The 14,604-nt window shown below is 40.9% G+C and overlaps 1 protein-coding gene across 2 annotated transcripts in view; it reads left to right on the forward strand.

The window, feature by feature from the left end:
- LOC106058283 (VWFA and cache domain-containing protein 1-like) overlaps positions 1 to 14,604 on the forward strand; it is a 51,974-nt gene that overhangs the window by 16,795 nt on the left and 20,575 nt on the right. For both annotated transcript variants that reach the window (XR_008777936.1, XM_056029518.1), the window contains exon 5: positions 3,685 to 3,847. Coding sequence is in view for 1 of the 2 variants with exons in the window: in XM_056029518.1 (XP_055885493.1) it covers positions 3,685 to 3,847 (163 nt within the window). In the remaining variant the exon portion in view is untranslated. The remainder of the gene's footprint in view (positions 1 to 3,684; positions 3,848 to 14,604) is intronic.

Below are 14,604 nucleotides of genomic sequence, written 5' to 3' on the forward strand. Positions count from 1 at the left end.
GTTGCCCTCATGTAAGATATATTTTTACGTGATTTAGGCCTTGAGTCGAGTAATCATTAGGTCTTATAATAACACCAAGTCACACTGGTCTACCAGAATGTTTGCTTGCTTGAAAATGTGAACTTTTTTTTGTTGTACATATAGTGACGGTGTAGTCTCTTTGTAGCCAGGGCCGGCCTTACAAATTTCGGGGCCCAATTTAATGGATGCGTGCGATACTTCTATTTTTGTGTGTGTGTGTGTACAATAACAACTGTTACTATTAATTACATCTTTATATCAACATTTAGTATACACAATGCTTAGGAAGCAACTAAGATGCAGTAGGCGCCGGTGATTTAATTACAGTTGCGTCAATCGTACGATGCACTAAATATGTTAAGTGCTACATCTTTAAAAGCCTGTTGCAAGAGCCATGTCTAATAAGTGATATGCTAATTGTAAATAGCGGGGCCCCCTGCCAGTTGCGGTGCCCAATTTGGAGCAATCGGTCAAAAGCTGGCCCTGATTATAACCAGTTCAATGACCATACTTGGGAAGCTGGTGGAGATGGGCGCCTCCTGTTTCAATGTAGTTCCCTATGAATTTGTTTCGTTTTTTCCCCCCTGCCAGAACTTATGTCTCTTAAATGAACTTTTTTTTGTAGCTCATTGTGTTGTTTTAATTGACCTCTAGCACACGTGTTCATAATGATGTAAATGGCTTTCGTCCTAGGAACTTGTGTGTCTGTGTATTTCGCTAAGCCACGAAGAACGCTCTCTCTCAGAACGTATGCCCCCAGTTGTTGCCCCTATCACATGCTAGATGAGCTGGTGCATGTTTGTAGGGCAGGCCTCAGGAACGTCTTTCAACAGTCGTTTGTTGCTTCGCTCCCCCCCCCCGTCACGTGACCGCCATCAGATACACGCCATTAGCTTTAAGTAACTGGCATTGGAATGAAAGACAAACGAAACATTTGTCGAGTGTTTGTGAAGGAACAGTCTCTACCTAGTGCTATTCAAAGTACTTTCTAGTCAGCCCTGGGAACATTAGCTCTGCTATACAGCACCTTGTCTACGGTGAACATCGTCGAAGCTTTGTATTACTTTCATGTGACGGAACTTTGGGAAGGTTTCGAAAAAAAAATTGTTGTTGCTTGTAGCAACAGTACCTTTGAACACAACTTTAATATCTCTTAAGTTTCCCCGACCATTTTGTGCATGTTGACTTTCGTAGATCTAGGTTTTTGTTCTTCTTGTTTTGATATCGAGTTGTAGTAGTCCCAATAAATGCACGTTTTAGTCGTGCTAGACCAATTGTTCTTGAATTCCGGTGGTTAGAATTATAAATATCAAACCAAGAGTTGTCGTCGAAATGGTTTTGTCTTCAACCCAAGTACTCCGTCACCAGGTTGTACTTTTGGTTGTTCTGTGTTTGTCTTGAAAGTGTCACGCTGGAAGCTAGGTTACTCTGACTGGACGCCTGAAAGTGTAGAATTGGACACATTCCCAGCGTCAGAAAAGTGACGAGTAGAGCTGTTACAAAGACGCACAGGATTCTGTTTGAATCGGGTTCAGCCTTTTGATTGTTTGTGCTTGTGTTTCTCGCATCCTAGCTCAATTTTTTTTTGTTTCCCTGCCAACAGAACAAAAGTAGGGGTGCTAAGTTGAACACTTCAAATACTAACTGAGTCCGCTGCTGCTCTGTACGCCACTGAGGAATCCATCTTTTTTACTGCCCCCCTCCTGTTTCTTCTTCTTTCGCCCCCCTCCCCCCATTTCTCGATAACCACATTATTTTTTCTTTTACTTTTTGCCGATGTTTTTTTTTTTTTTTTTTTTGTGTTGTTGACTAGCGGTGTGAGTACAAATGGAAACAACATGCGAGTCCCTGGCTCTTTGACTCTTGTGTGTTTAGAAGTCGCTCTCAATGGGGGGAAAAGATTCAAGGAGCGCGGCGGCGATTGGTTTTATCGCGCACGTGGTGCCTTGCCTCCACCCCTCTCTCCCCCCACTCAGCCCTTGGTTTACGCCTTTTAGAAAAGTAGAAATTGAAAATTCTTGTCTACGTAGAAACTAGTTTTGAAGCGGTGGAGGTCGTTTGTAGACTTTTTTTTTTCTCTACCAAGTCTTCCCATGGAACTGAACATAAAAAAAAAAAAATGTCCTTTCAAAGTAGATCTTGTGTTGTGCCTTCGTCCGTTCATTTCAACTTTATATAAACATTTTTAAGAACGTCTTTTGCCACCTCCGACGAAAAACCTAGGCCTGCCCCCCCCCCACCCCATTTTCTTTGACGTTTGCCCCCCCCCCCCATTTTTTTTTTCGTTGCTTACTTTTCATCTCCAGACTTGAGGCGGGCGTAGGAAGGGGAGGCTATAAACTTCAAAGGAGGTTGTTTAATGGAAGTCTGTTCAAGGGAGGTAAAAAGGATGAGCGCTCGCTGGACTTTGTTTGATGTCCTGTATGCTAGTGCATGTCTCTGGGGAAACTTCTCCCACCCCCACCCCTCTCCTCCAGCTCCTCAGATTGGTGCCTGCGTTTTCTTTCATGATATTCCTCCCCCCCCCCTTTTTTTTGTCCTTTTATACCAGCAGCTAGAGTCTAGATCTAAATTAGATTGGGTTAGTCTCACACTTTGTGTGTGTGTGTGTGTTGGTGTCAATATGCGACTCAGTAACAGCGCTAGTATGAAAGGGCATATGTTGAAATGAAACGAGCTGTTTGAAACAGGTGAGAAAGAAAGAAAGAAAAAAAAAACTTGATGGGAAATGACAAATTATAGACTTCATGCTGAATTTCTGGTGTAATCATACAGCATTTCTGTCATTTGTGCTACACTCAGTAACTCTGTAATCATACAGCATTTCTGTCATTTGTGCTACACTCAGTAACTCTGTAATCATACAGCATTTCTGTCATTTGTGCTACACTCAGTAACTCTGTAATCATACCAGCATTTCTGTCATTTGTGCTACACTCAGTAACTCTGTAATCATACCAGCATTTCTGTCATTTGTGCTACACTCAGTAACTCTGTAATCATACCAGCATTTCTGTCATTTGTGCTACACTCAGTAACTCTGTAATCATACCAGCATTTCTGTCATTTGTGCTACACTCAGTAACTCTGTAATCATACCAGCATTTCTGTCATTTGTGCTACACTCAGTAACTCTGTAATCATACCAGCATTTCTGTCATTTGTGCTACACTCAGTAACTCTGTAATCATACCAGCATTTCTGTCATTTGTGCTACACTCAGTAACTCTGTAATCATACCAGCATTTCTGTCATTTGTGCTACACTCAGTAACTCTGTAATCATACCGGCATTTCTGTCATTTGTGCTACACTCAGTAACTCTGTAGTTCGTTCTGGGGTGTGTGAGAACAAGATTGGACGGTTCCTTGATTGTAGTGCTATACAAAGTAGTCATACACTAAACATTTGGAAGAACAAGAGAAACTAAAAAAAAAAAAATTTCCTTAAAAAAAATTATTAAAAATAAAGAAGCAATTATTTTTTTTTCTTAATAACTAATGAATGTTACAGTTAAAAAAAAAACATTTTTTTTTTTTGCCTCGCCTTATCCGGACCCCGACCCAAGAAAAATCCCGCTTATGCGAATGTTTGTAGTTCCGAAAAAAAGTTCTGCTCCACTTCCTGTCTGTACTGAATCTTTGCATTTTTTTTTGGTCCCCAGTGTGGAGGAGCAATGCCCAGTACTTCCCCAGCTTGAAGTGGCAGTACTTCATCTCCATGGAAGGCCTGCACAACGAGTACCCAGCCAACACGTTCAGCAACCTGTGTGATCATTCCTTCCCTGGGCCTAAGGATTGTCACAACATCCACGACGTCAGGCACAGGTCAGTATGGTGCGGGTCTTTTGTTAAGGGACGGGTCTATGCTGAATGACGTCTGGCCTGTTCATATTGAACAGGGCCAGTTTTGTATGTACCCCGTATTTCTTAATTGTTTCGTCCGTGTACGTGTGTTGTTGTTGTTAGCGTTTGTTATCGCCTTCCAACTTTTTATTCTTACTCTGTTTTTATTTGATCTTACTGGCTAAAACATCTCTGCAGTGGACACAGGGTTTAACTGTTAAAGACTAGCTTCTGGTTAAGCCTCACTTTCCATCACCTTTCACATGTCCCTTGGTCTGCTGGGGCACCACCACACATGATCTAGCACATGTCCCTTGGTCTGCTGGGGCACCACACACGATCTAACCACCGACTCTCCATTCCTCTCTGTCTTTGCCAGTTTTCCAAAGGCCCGTCCTTAACAAGTGTAAACAGATTTCCTTTCAGAATGTATGTGCTTAATTAACAGGGTAAGCATCCAATCAAAATTAGTGCGTTTAGATAGATTGGATGTTTTGAAATATTTTCTTCATGAAAAAACAAATGTATACGCATATAATGCAATTCTTTTCTGTGCATTGTTTTTGCGATATTTTTTATTTATTGGAGAAATATGAAATGGGAGATAACTAGACCGAAAAAATACTGTCGCACACATCTGAAAACCATTTAAATTGCTCCAAAAATATTCGTAAGAATAAGCGGAACAGTTCATTCCAATTGACTACACATACATAAGAATTATTTCTTCCTAGCTTATTGTGAGAAAAATGTTTGCAGTTGTCTCCTTTGTCCTGAGCTCAAATAAAACTTTATTCGATGTCCTTTCACTACTCTACACTGTGACCAATCTTTAGTTGTCACTAACTCAACAGTTGACAGTTCATCCTTTTTCCGTGCGTTTCTACTGACAAGAGTTGTCAACATGTTCTCACCAACCTCGCATTGAGCAGCACTACGCAACACTTTGTCCTGTTTTAAAAAAAAAATTATAAATCTTGCCATTGAGTTATCCAGGGGAGGGGAAACAGCCAATCTATCTATTTTGTAACTGTTTGGTGTGGGTTCCTCCACTACCGTCTCCCCCTTTCTCCCTCCCCTCTCTCCCTCTCCCTCCCTTTCAACTTTTTCAGTGTTCGATAATGTCCCTTTCATCGGCAACTTGTTCAAATATCCGGCCTGCAGCGTTTCGTACTCAGTTGATTGCTGCTATCTAATCAATCTCTTGACTAGGCGGGAAGACATCAAACGTTTTGAGTACTACATTCAGGTCATCTCTCTCTCTCTCTCTCTCTCTGTCTGTCTCTCCTCTGTTTCTCTCTGTGTTCACATGTTTGTGTGTTTTACTATGTATCATTCTCTTAACCACTGGGGTAATCAGCAATGTATTTTTATTTTATTTTCTCTATTTGTCATTGGGACGCATTCGGGTTGAACGTCTCTGCTTACGAAATTACAGTTCGAGGTTTTTGTTTTCACTTTCCTCGTCTCCCTTCTCTTACATCTTAGTCTTGTCCTTTCTCTTACATCTTAGTCTTGTCCTTTCTCTTACATCTTAGTCTTGTCCCTTCTCTTACATCTTAGCCTTGTCCCTTCTCTTACATCTGAGTCTTGTCCTTTCTCTTACATCTTAGTCTTGTCCCTTCTCTTACATCTGAGTCTTGTCCTTTCTCTTACATCTTAGTCTTGTCCTTTCTCTTACATCTTAGTCTTGTTCTTTCTCTTACATCTTAGTCTCGTCCCTTCTCTTACATCTTAGTCTTGTCCCTTCTCTTACATCTTAGTCTTGTCCCTTCTCTTACATCTTAATCTTGTCCTTTCTCTTACATCTTAGTCTTTTCCTTTCTCTTACATCTTAGTCTTTCCCCTTCTCTTATATCTTAGTCTTTCCCCTTCTCTTATATCTTAGTCTTGTCCTTTCTCTTACATCTTAGTCTTGTCCTTTCTCTTACATCTTAGTCTTGTCCCTTCTCTTACATCTTAGTCTTCCCCTTCTCTTACATCTTAGTCTTGTCCTTTCTCTTACATCTGAGTCTTGTCCCTTCTCTTACATCTTAATCTTGTCCTTTCTCTTACATCTTAGTCTTGTCCCTTCTCTTACATCTTAATCTTGTCCTTTCTCTTCTAGTATGAATGTGTAGGGAAACGTGCTTTAAAGCCTTCACTATTAGCGAGAAAGTGCTATGTATTAGATTGATTCTAGCTGGAAAGGCCGTGGACACGAAGCCTCACAGAGAGTGAAGGTGTCTCTATATCAATGTCAGTGGAATCACCCATTCCTGCCCCAATCTACTGTATCTGTTTGAACGTGTATTATCTGAGGCTTCCCTCCATTGTGCGATCGCTTCTCTCTGTGAGTGGTGCTGAAAGGGAGGTGGTGCTACTAGCTACACCAGAGTTGACTAGGGAGGAGGCCGGGGGGGGGCTATCATTTTTCATTCCCCTGTCTGAAATGTTATCACCCATGCCTTGTACTTCACAAATCATACCAGTCTGTGAAACACATTAAAAGGCTCCCTTCAGTTTTTTGTTTCTCTCTCTCTCTCTACAAGCGTGTGTGCGTGTGTGCGTGCCTTTTTTTTTCCCTTTATGTTATTACTTTCTCTTATCTCGTTTTTGTATGTTACATTTCCCCCCCCCTTCCTCCCTTTTTTTTAAATTCTTTGTTGAATGTCATAGTCTAGTATTGGAAGTGACTGTCTTCAGTTCGTTAGTACGATAGCCCACGTTCAACTGACGTAAAGGTCTTTTCTCACATTTTGCAAAACACACCGAACTGTCCTGTTCCTAGCCACTTACCTATCCCCCCCTCCCTAAAACATCTTTTGCGAGTTTATAAACATTTAGATGGCGTTAAAGGGCTATTGTGTGTGTGTGTGTGTGAGTGTGTAATCTAGTATATTCCTAACAATACGTTGGGGCTATTCAACAAATATAAAATACCTGTTAGTGTTTCAAGCCTTGATACCTGAAAATTTAAAACAATTGGAACCGAAAGGCTTGTGAGGAATTTTTACCACAATTCTGACAAGCACTCACTCCTGTACTAGATCTAGATCTAGTTTGTATGTGCCTAATTCTTATAGCGCAGAAATTGAAAGCAACTATTTCATAACATAACTCTAGGTGGGGCGCCGCTTAACGAATTGAAACAGTGGCCATAAAAGGGTTGACTTCGCAGCTCCCAAGAAAACTTACTTTCTGTCTCCTGTACGAGTTTGTATGCGATCGTTGTGTTGTACTTGCGCATGAACTATTTTAACTCCAGGTGGGACGTGGTTTAGATCCTACCTGATTGTCAGCAGTGGCCATACTAGACATTTTCTCAACAACCTCGCATTGAGATTTTCATGCCCCCCTCCCCGCAGCACTACGCAACACTTTGTCCTGTTCAATGCGCAGCTCCCAGCAATATACCAAGTAAACGTATGTATTGGCACTCTGCGCCTTTACACTTGAGTCTCAGATCTACATGCATTCCCACAATGTGCCTTCCTCCCTTGATTTCTTTTCTGTCTACGCCAAACAGCGGAAACAAAAGAATTAAGTTGGGTCCTCCCCTGCTGTTCAAGAAAATTGACTGAGGCTTCCTGGTCCTTATTGACCTAAATTCCCTACCTTCATCTGGTCTGGCTGGGGCGTTCTCACTGGTTCGTTGGAGTTGAGGATATCTGCGAGATGATTATATTACTTAGGAAAAGAGCGAGCACATTTCAAAAGTCAGCCATGTTGAGCAGCAGGCGGGAAATGCTGGGTGATAACATGCCGTCTGCTCATGCAGACCAGTGCAGTGAATGGATGTTCTGTCCAAATTAAGCATTGCAGCTCTCTTGAGGAAAACTGGAAGTCACTGATGGATTCAGAAACTAAGAAGAGTTTAGTATAACATAAACATTATTTTTTAAAGGAAAATTATGTGTCTTTCTCTCACTCCCTGTCTCTGTCTGTCTCTCTCTCTCTGATATTGTAACGGCTAGGAACCAATATTTTCATTTTAGAGACATGATTTTGTTGTTGAATTTTTTGTTACTGAATGACTTGTAAGTTTTGTATGTACCTTGAAAAGGGTTTGGTCTTTCAATGTTTTTAAATCTTTATTACTGACGGGGCATTACGTTATCAGACATACATTTAGTTGCATAGTGACTTATAAGAAAGAGCGTAAAGAGCCCCTCACTGAGACGTTATTTGTCATCAGTGAGCTAGCCACTTGTGCGTCTTGGTTGCTTTTAAAAAAACAACATTTACTGTGCTATTGTGAAGGCTCATAAAGAAAGCTTAATTCTCAACATTGTACTGTGCTCACACTCTGAACAAAAAAGTGTATCTGCTGGTGCAGTTAGTTCCTTACAATGTTGAACTTTCTAGAACGTAATCAAGTTCTCCCCCTTCATCAGGCTCGTCAACCCGCAGCCTCTCTTCCTTCTCAACAAGTACAGACGTTGCCTGGCTGATGAGGAAACACCTCTTGCGAGTCGAGAACTTGCATGAGGTCGTTTTAATGTGAACCTAAACATCGCTTGAGATGAAAACGAGGTTTCGCTCTGTGCATCAGACTTGAAAGGATGCCACATTTTAAGAGAGCAGCTTAGTATTTTGTCTTTCAATACTTTCAGGTCATACACAGTTTGGGTTTGAATCTCACCCGGGAAGGTACTGGGCTTTGTCCGGGAGGTGGGGCTTGTCTGCGAAGATTTGATTTGTTAAATTGTGAACATATAATATTTACATAAGATTTTTACCAAAGTATTACATTTTTACTACCTTTACTATTTTAACTGTGAACAGACCTTGTTTTTAATGACTTAACTGAATAGAATTTAGCTCCTGTGGAACACCCTTTAGGGATTATAGGCACGACATGGCCTAAAGTGTGCCGATGTGCCAAAACTCAACCTCTGAATCTAAATTCTAGTCTTTAAAGAGCAACATGCCCCGTTGTGTGTGCATGTGTGTGTATGTCAGGAAGTCTATAATGTTTAGATGGGCGGCTACTATGTCTATGGAAACATGGATGGAAAACGCGCTTTTTATTTCTCTGTGTGGCAGATCAGTGCAGTTTCGCGTTCTTTTTGATCATGTCTTCAAAGGGCTTTTTTTTTTTAGATGGGGATTCATAATGTATGTGTGTGTGTCGACTCTTTGTGCCTCGTTCACTTCCTACCTGCATTTCCCCAAATTAAAGATCACGCCAATCAGCTTTTACTTTTTCTTTATTTACTTAGTTATTTATTTTTGTTAATTGTGTTTTTCATAGAGAACCCCCGCCCCTTTTTTTTTGGGTGCAGTAACTCCCAGATATTTCTCTCTGACCTTACTGCGTCCATAGATACGCTTACCAATGTGCACGACCTGGTGTGTGTGTGGGGGGGAGGAGAGGTCATAGTCTTTCTTTGAAGTGTAAAATATTTTCCCATTTGGAAAACAAAACCGTTACCAAAGCTACACTTTTTTGGTTTTATAGCTTCCCCTCTGACGCGTTATTGACTGTGTAAGCACTGTTCAATTCTCTGTCATTCCCAAGTCTTAGCTGTTTTTTTTTTTTCAAAGTTTTCGGCTCGGTAGGCCTATAGGTTCCCCCCTGCCCCCTCACACTGAGTTATGACTTGAACCGTTTGTCTTATTTCACACGCCTGCTAATGTAGGCACTTTTCAGCTTTCATCTTCATTACCCGCTCTCTTTGGTTTTATTATCTTGCTTGATCGTTTCTTTCATAATAGTTGGCTTTAAAAAGATGTAAGGCCGGCAACAGTCGACTATTTGATAAAACTACTGTGATATTTGTGTGTGTGTGTGTCTGAAAAAGTCCCCCCCCCCCCCGAGTTTATTTATTTTTTTTATTTTTATTTCTGTATTTAATAGTGGCACTAAACATGAAAGCCGCTGTTTCATGTTTCTGTTTGTGAACATTAGTGTTATGGCTTAGATCTTCTTCTTATGGGAGGCTGGTTCTGTGGGGGGAAAGGTGTAAGATACCTGGTAGAGTAGTTAGTCTGACTCAGCTACCTGTTGGCTTCATTTACTGAATCCCCTCTCCCCAATCCCTAAAAAATAAAAAAAATAAAAAGATTTGTTTTAAATCGCAACCATTTTCTAACTTTGGCCCCGCCCATTTGTCTTTTTTTTTTATGATGGCTATTTGCCAGTGCTATTGTTTTGTATTTTTTTTTTTTGTTTTTGATTTCACCTTTGACCCGCCCTGCTTTCTCCCGATCTCCCCACCCCCCGCCTTTTATTTCCTCCCACACTGTCTCTCGTATGATGCATACTACACTTTAGGTCCTATAGAAAGTGCACTTTGTCTCCTCTAATCAGATCTAGATGGATACAATCTAAGTTTTTTTTTTGAATGGTACACTCTAGCTGTGGGTTTTATTGCTCGTACTTTGTCTCCTCTAATCAGATCTAGATGGATACAATCTAAGTTTTTTTTTTGAATGGTACACTCTAGCTGTGGGTTTTATTGCTCGTACTTTGTCTCCTCTAATCAGATCTAGATGGATACAATCTAAGTTTTTTTTTTTGAATGGTACACTCTAGCTGTGGGTTTTATTGCTCGTACTTTGTCTCCTCTAATCAGATCTAGATGGATACAATCTAAGTTTTTTTTTTGAATGGTACACTCTAGCTGTGGGTTTTATTGCTCGTACTTTGTCTCCTCTAATCAGATCTAGATGGATACAATCTAAGTTTTTTTTTTAATGGTACACTCTAGCTGTGGGTTTTATTGCTCGTACTTTGTCTCCTCTAATCAGATCTAGATGGATACAATCTAAGTTTTTTTTTTGAATGGTACACTCTAGCTGTGGGTTTTATTGCTCGTACTTTGTCTCCTCTAATCAGATCTAGATGGATACAATCTAAGTTTTTTTTGAATGGTACACTCTAGCTGTGGGTTTTATTGCTCGTACTTTGTCTCCTCTAATCAGATCTAGATGGATACAATCTAAGTTTTTTTTTTTGAATGGTACACTCTAGCTGTGGGTTTTATTGCTCGTACTTTGTCTCCTCTAATCAGATCTAGATGGATACAATCTAAGTTTTTTTTTTGAATGGTACACTCTAGCTGTGGGTTTTATTGCTCGTACTTTGTCTCCTCTAATCAGATCTAGATGGATACAATCTAAGTTTTTTTTTTGAATGGTACACTCTAGCTGTGGGTTTTATTGCTCGTACTTTGTCTCCTCTAATCAGATCTAGATGGATACAATCTAAGTTTTTGTCTCCTCTAATCAGATCTAGATGGATACAATCTAAGTTTTTGTCTCCTCTAATCAGATCTAGATGGATACAATCTAAGTTTTTGTCTCCTCTAATCAGATCTAGATGGATACAATCTAAGTTTTTTTTAAAATATAGCTGTGGGTTCTAGTCCTCGTGAACACTTTGTCGTTCCGGGATCTTTTCGGGCGCCTGCTCTAATGGGTACTTGACATGAGTTGAGGAAAAGTATAGGCGGTTGGTCGTTGTTCTGGCCACATGACACCCTAGCTCTAGCCGTGGGCCACAGAAGCAGGTGACCTTTGCATCATCTGCCTAAAGGCAGCACCGAAAAACCATCTCCCAGATACCCCCTCCCCCCACTGGTCAACAAATGAGATTGGACTATTGCGCTATATAAAAGCTATATTTTTTTAATATATATAGCAAGGTCTTTAAAAAAAAAGGTGGGGGGGGGGGGGGTCTAAGCATTGGGAGAAAACTGTGGCATCATGAGAGTGGATTTTTGAAATTTTCTAAGAACTTTTTTTATTTAATAAAAAAAATCAGTTTTCGCTTATCTTTAACTCTGCATTCGAAAGTATGACAATTGTTCAAGTTGTGAAAATGTACTTATATTACTAAGGACAGTCCCAGGATTTTAGTTTATAAATAGAATTCTTCCGAAATGTTTTACACAGCGTACTGCCCCCCCCCCCCCGTAGACGTTTCATCTTGTCTCTTCCGGTACATGCGCAACCGTTCAATTATGTGACAATAAGAATTGACCAGGTACACAGGACTATTAGTTGTCTAATAATGACGTTTCATTAACTACCCCTCACACCTGTCATGGTAGACTGCAGACTTTTGGAAGCTCGGCCCTGTTGCTCTGGTTGGCTAAGAGCTTTGATGATTCGTTTTGTCAATGGCTAGTTCTTGAGACCCTCTCCTCAACCTTTTGTATGTCACAGTCTACTAAACATGACTCCACTCGTCGGTGTCCTGTCGTAGCTTTGTGTTGCCCTGAGAGGAGAGTAAGATTAGGTACCATAAAACTGTCACCGGGGAAAGGAGATAAACATCTCGGTCGTGGGGCTTGGCAAATGTTTGATGGTCAACAGTGATTGAAAGTATTTCCATGCCTCACAGAGATGGTAGGGTCTTTCTTTAGTATTCAGAGATGTTATCTACTTTATTAGTTTTGAATGTTGAGGAGCACATTGTCAGAAATGAGCGTTGCCGGATGGACTTGGATGCCTTCGATATGCTACAATTGAATGTGTTTGTGAAGCTTTATCTCGCTAACCGAAGTTAGTAAGTTGTTCTTCTGCTGCACCAGTCAGTCTGGTGCCGTGGTCACCTGTGACGCAGCTCCTAGTGTCATAATCTCTTGTGACGCAGCTGTACAAGCCAGTGTGGTGTCAGTCACTTGTGACGCAGCTGTACTAGCCAGTTTGGTGTCATAGTCGCTTGTGACGCAGCTGTACTAGCCAGTGTGGTGTCATATTCACTTGTGACGCAGCTGTACTAGCCAGTGTGGTGTTATAGACACTTGTGACGTAGCTAGGCTATCTGTACCAGCTGCATATATTTAGAACGATTCCAGTTATTGTAAGATGTAAAATGTGTTGTAAAAGTGGTCGCCCAGTGAAAGCCTTGCTTTAAGCGTTGTCCCCCTTCCACCCATTTATTTATAGTCGCTTGATTATCCTTTCCCTCTTCTTACCGCCCGCCTTTCTGTGTGTATTTTCAGTAACCTCAGATCAAAAGCACCACTACCTCTCCCCGCTTTGTGTCGGTGTAGGTAAAGTGAAATATATGGTCGGTCGTGTTTTATCTCTCCCCTCCCCCTTTTTTTTTTCCCCTTTTCGTTTCCACACCTTCTTTTGACTGTTTTGTCTTTGTATGCTTCGCTCTTTCTATCCCGTTATTTGGGTCACCTCCATTACGTGGTCCATTGATAATAATAACACTTGTTCTCTCTCTCTGTCTTTCATTGTTCTTTCTTTCTTTTTGTCCCGTTCTACCGCATGGCTATGCTTGGATGTTAACTCCCTCCTTTTTTCTTTCTTTCAAAAAAAAAAATATTTGTCTTGTTTGAGGTGGAAAGTTAAAGGTAGACTGGGGGTAGGGAGGATCATAATAAATAACCCAGTCCAGGCTTGGCGCCCTTAAGAAAATATACCCCGGTTTAGTTAGTGGTTTGTCAATGGCTTTTTTTTTTTTTAATGTATTTCTACTGTGTAATGTTTTACCTTCGTCCCAATCCCATAGTCTCGATTAGAGTTTCATTAGCTTTAGGTCGCTTATACAGAAACATAGAGACCTTTGTCTTTTTCAACATCGACAGTTAGAAGGCATCCCACCCGAAGATTGTTCTAGAATTATTTCTTTACCACTCCAGAGTTTGCCGGTCGTAATCTACAATCGGCCCCCACTGTTTAATCATTCGGGCCAGTTGCAGCAACGGCCGAGAGATGTTGGGCTTGTTTTTTTTTTTTTTTGGGGAGGGGGGGGGGGGCAAGTGATTTATGAAAGCTCATAGTTCTTGGGGTGGGAGTGTGTGACTGGTGTTCCCCCCCCCCCTTTTTTTTGTAGCTGTCACTTCCAACACATCAAAAGAACGCATTTGTTAGCGGACTTAGGTGAAGAAAGTCCACTTAACATTTACAAAAAAAAAAAGAGATCAAGTAAGATGAATGTAGTTAGATGACGCGAAAGTTACACTGAAAGCGTGTGTGGGGAAGAGGGTGGGTGGCGGTATGAAGTGAACCTTACGGGGTTTTTAGACACTTTAGTTTATTGCGGCCATATGATACAACCCTGCTTTATGTGTTACAATTATACACAGACAACTCACAGGTTACAACTTGACAGATTTCTCTCCCTTGTGATTTTTTTCCCCCTCATTCGATATCTCAAGATTGTTTCGTTCCTTGAATTATTTTTTTGTCTCTTCCGTTCAGTGTATTTCTTTATTACCTGTCTGCTTCTAATTACACTGATATCTGTGAAGAGGGGAAACAAAGGAGTTGGGGTGGGGTATAGTTGCTTAGTTTGTTTTTTTTTCTTCTTCTTTTCCTTTTTTAATAGAATAAATCGTGCTGTGAGAGAGATCAATGGGGATTGCCTTTGATGTCGGTAGGCCATTGATTGAACGAGCAGACGAACAGATCTTAAGGCGGCGAGTGGTAGAGCAAACAGTGGCTCGAGAGATGGACCTGGGCCCTGCTGTTGATAACGCTGTTTTTTTTTTGTTTTTTTTTTTTGGTTCAAGACAGCATGTTTGTTTAATGCGATAGTCTGAAGGAGTTGCTTGTTACAGATATCGGGAGCTGCTAGGCAGATAACATGGGTACTCTGTGGACGACCACGCAGCACTGGGAGAGGGCTAATGACTCGTCTGGTAGAACCCCCCTTTTTTTTTTCTACGACAACACTGATTTTCATTTGTTAGTAAGAAGAGGTCCTTGTTGTTTGTTTGTTCATTAGATGCATTGTTTTAATCCTTTGTGGATACACGTGAAATACTGGCCAGTGACAAACGAAAATCTCT

The sequence above is a fragment of the Biomphalaria glabrata genome, chromosome 5, assembly GCF_947242115.1.
Source record: "Biomphalaria glabrata chromosome 5, xgBioGlab47.1, whole genome shotgun sequence".
NCBI classification, from domain to species: Eukaryota; Metazoa; Mollusca; class Gastropoda; family Planorbidae; genus Biomphalaria; species Biomphalaria glabrata.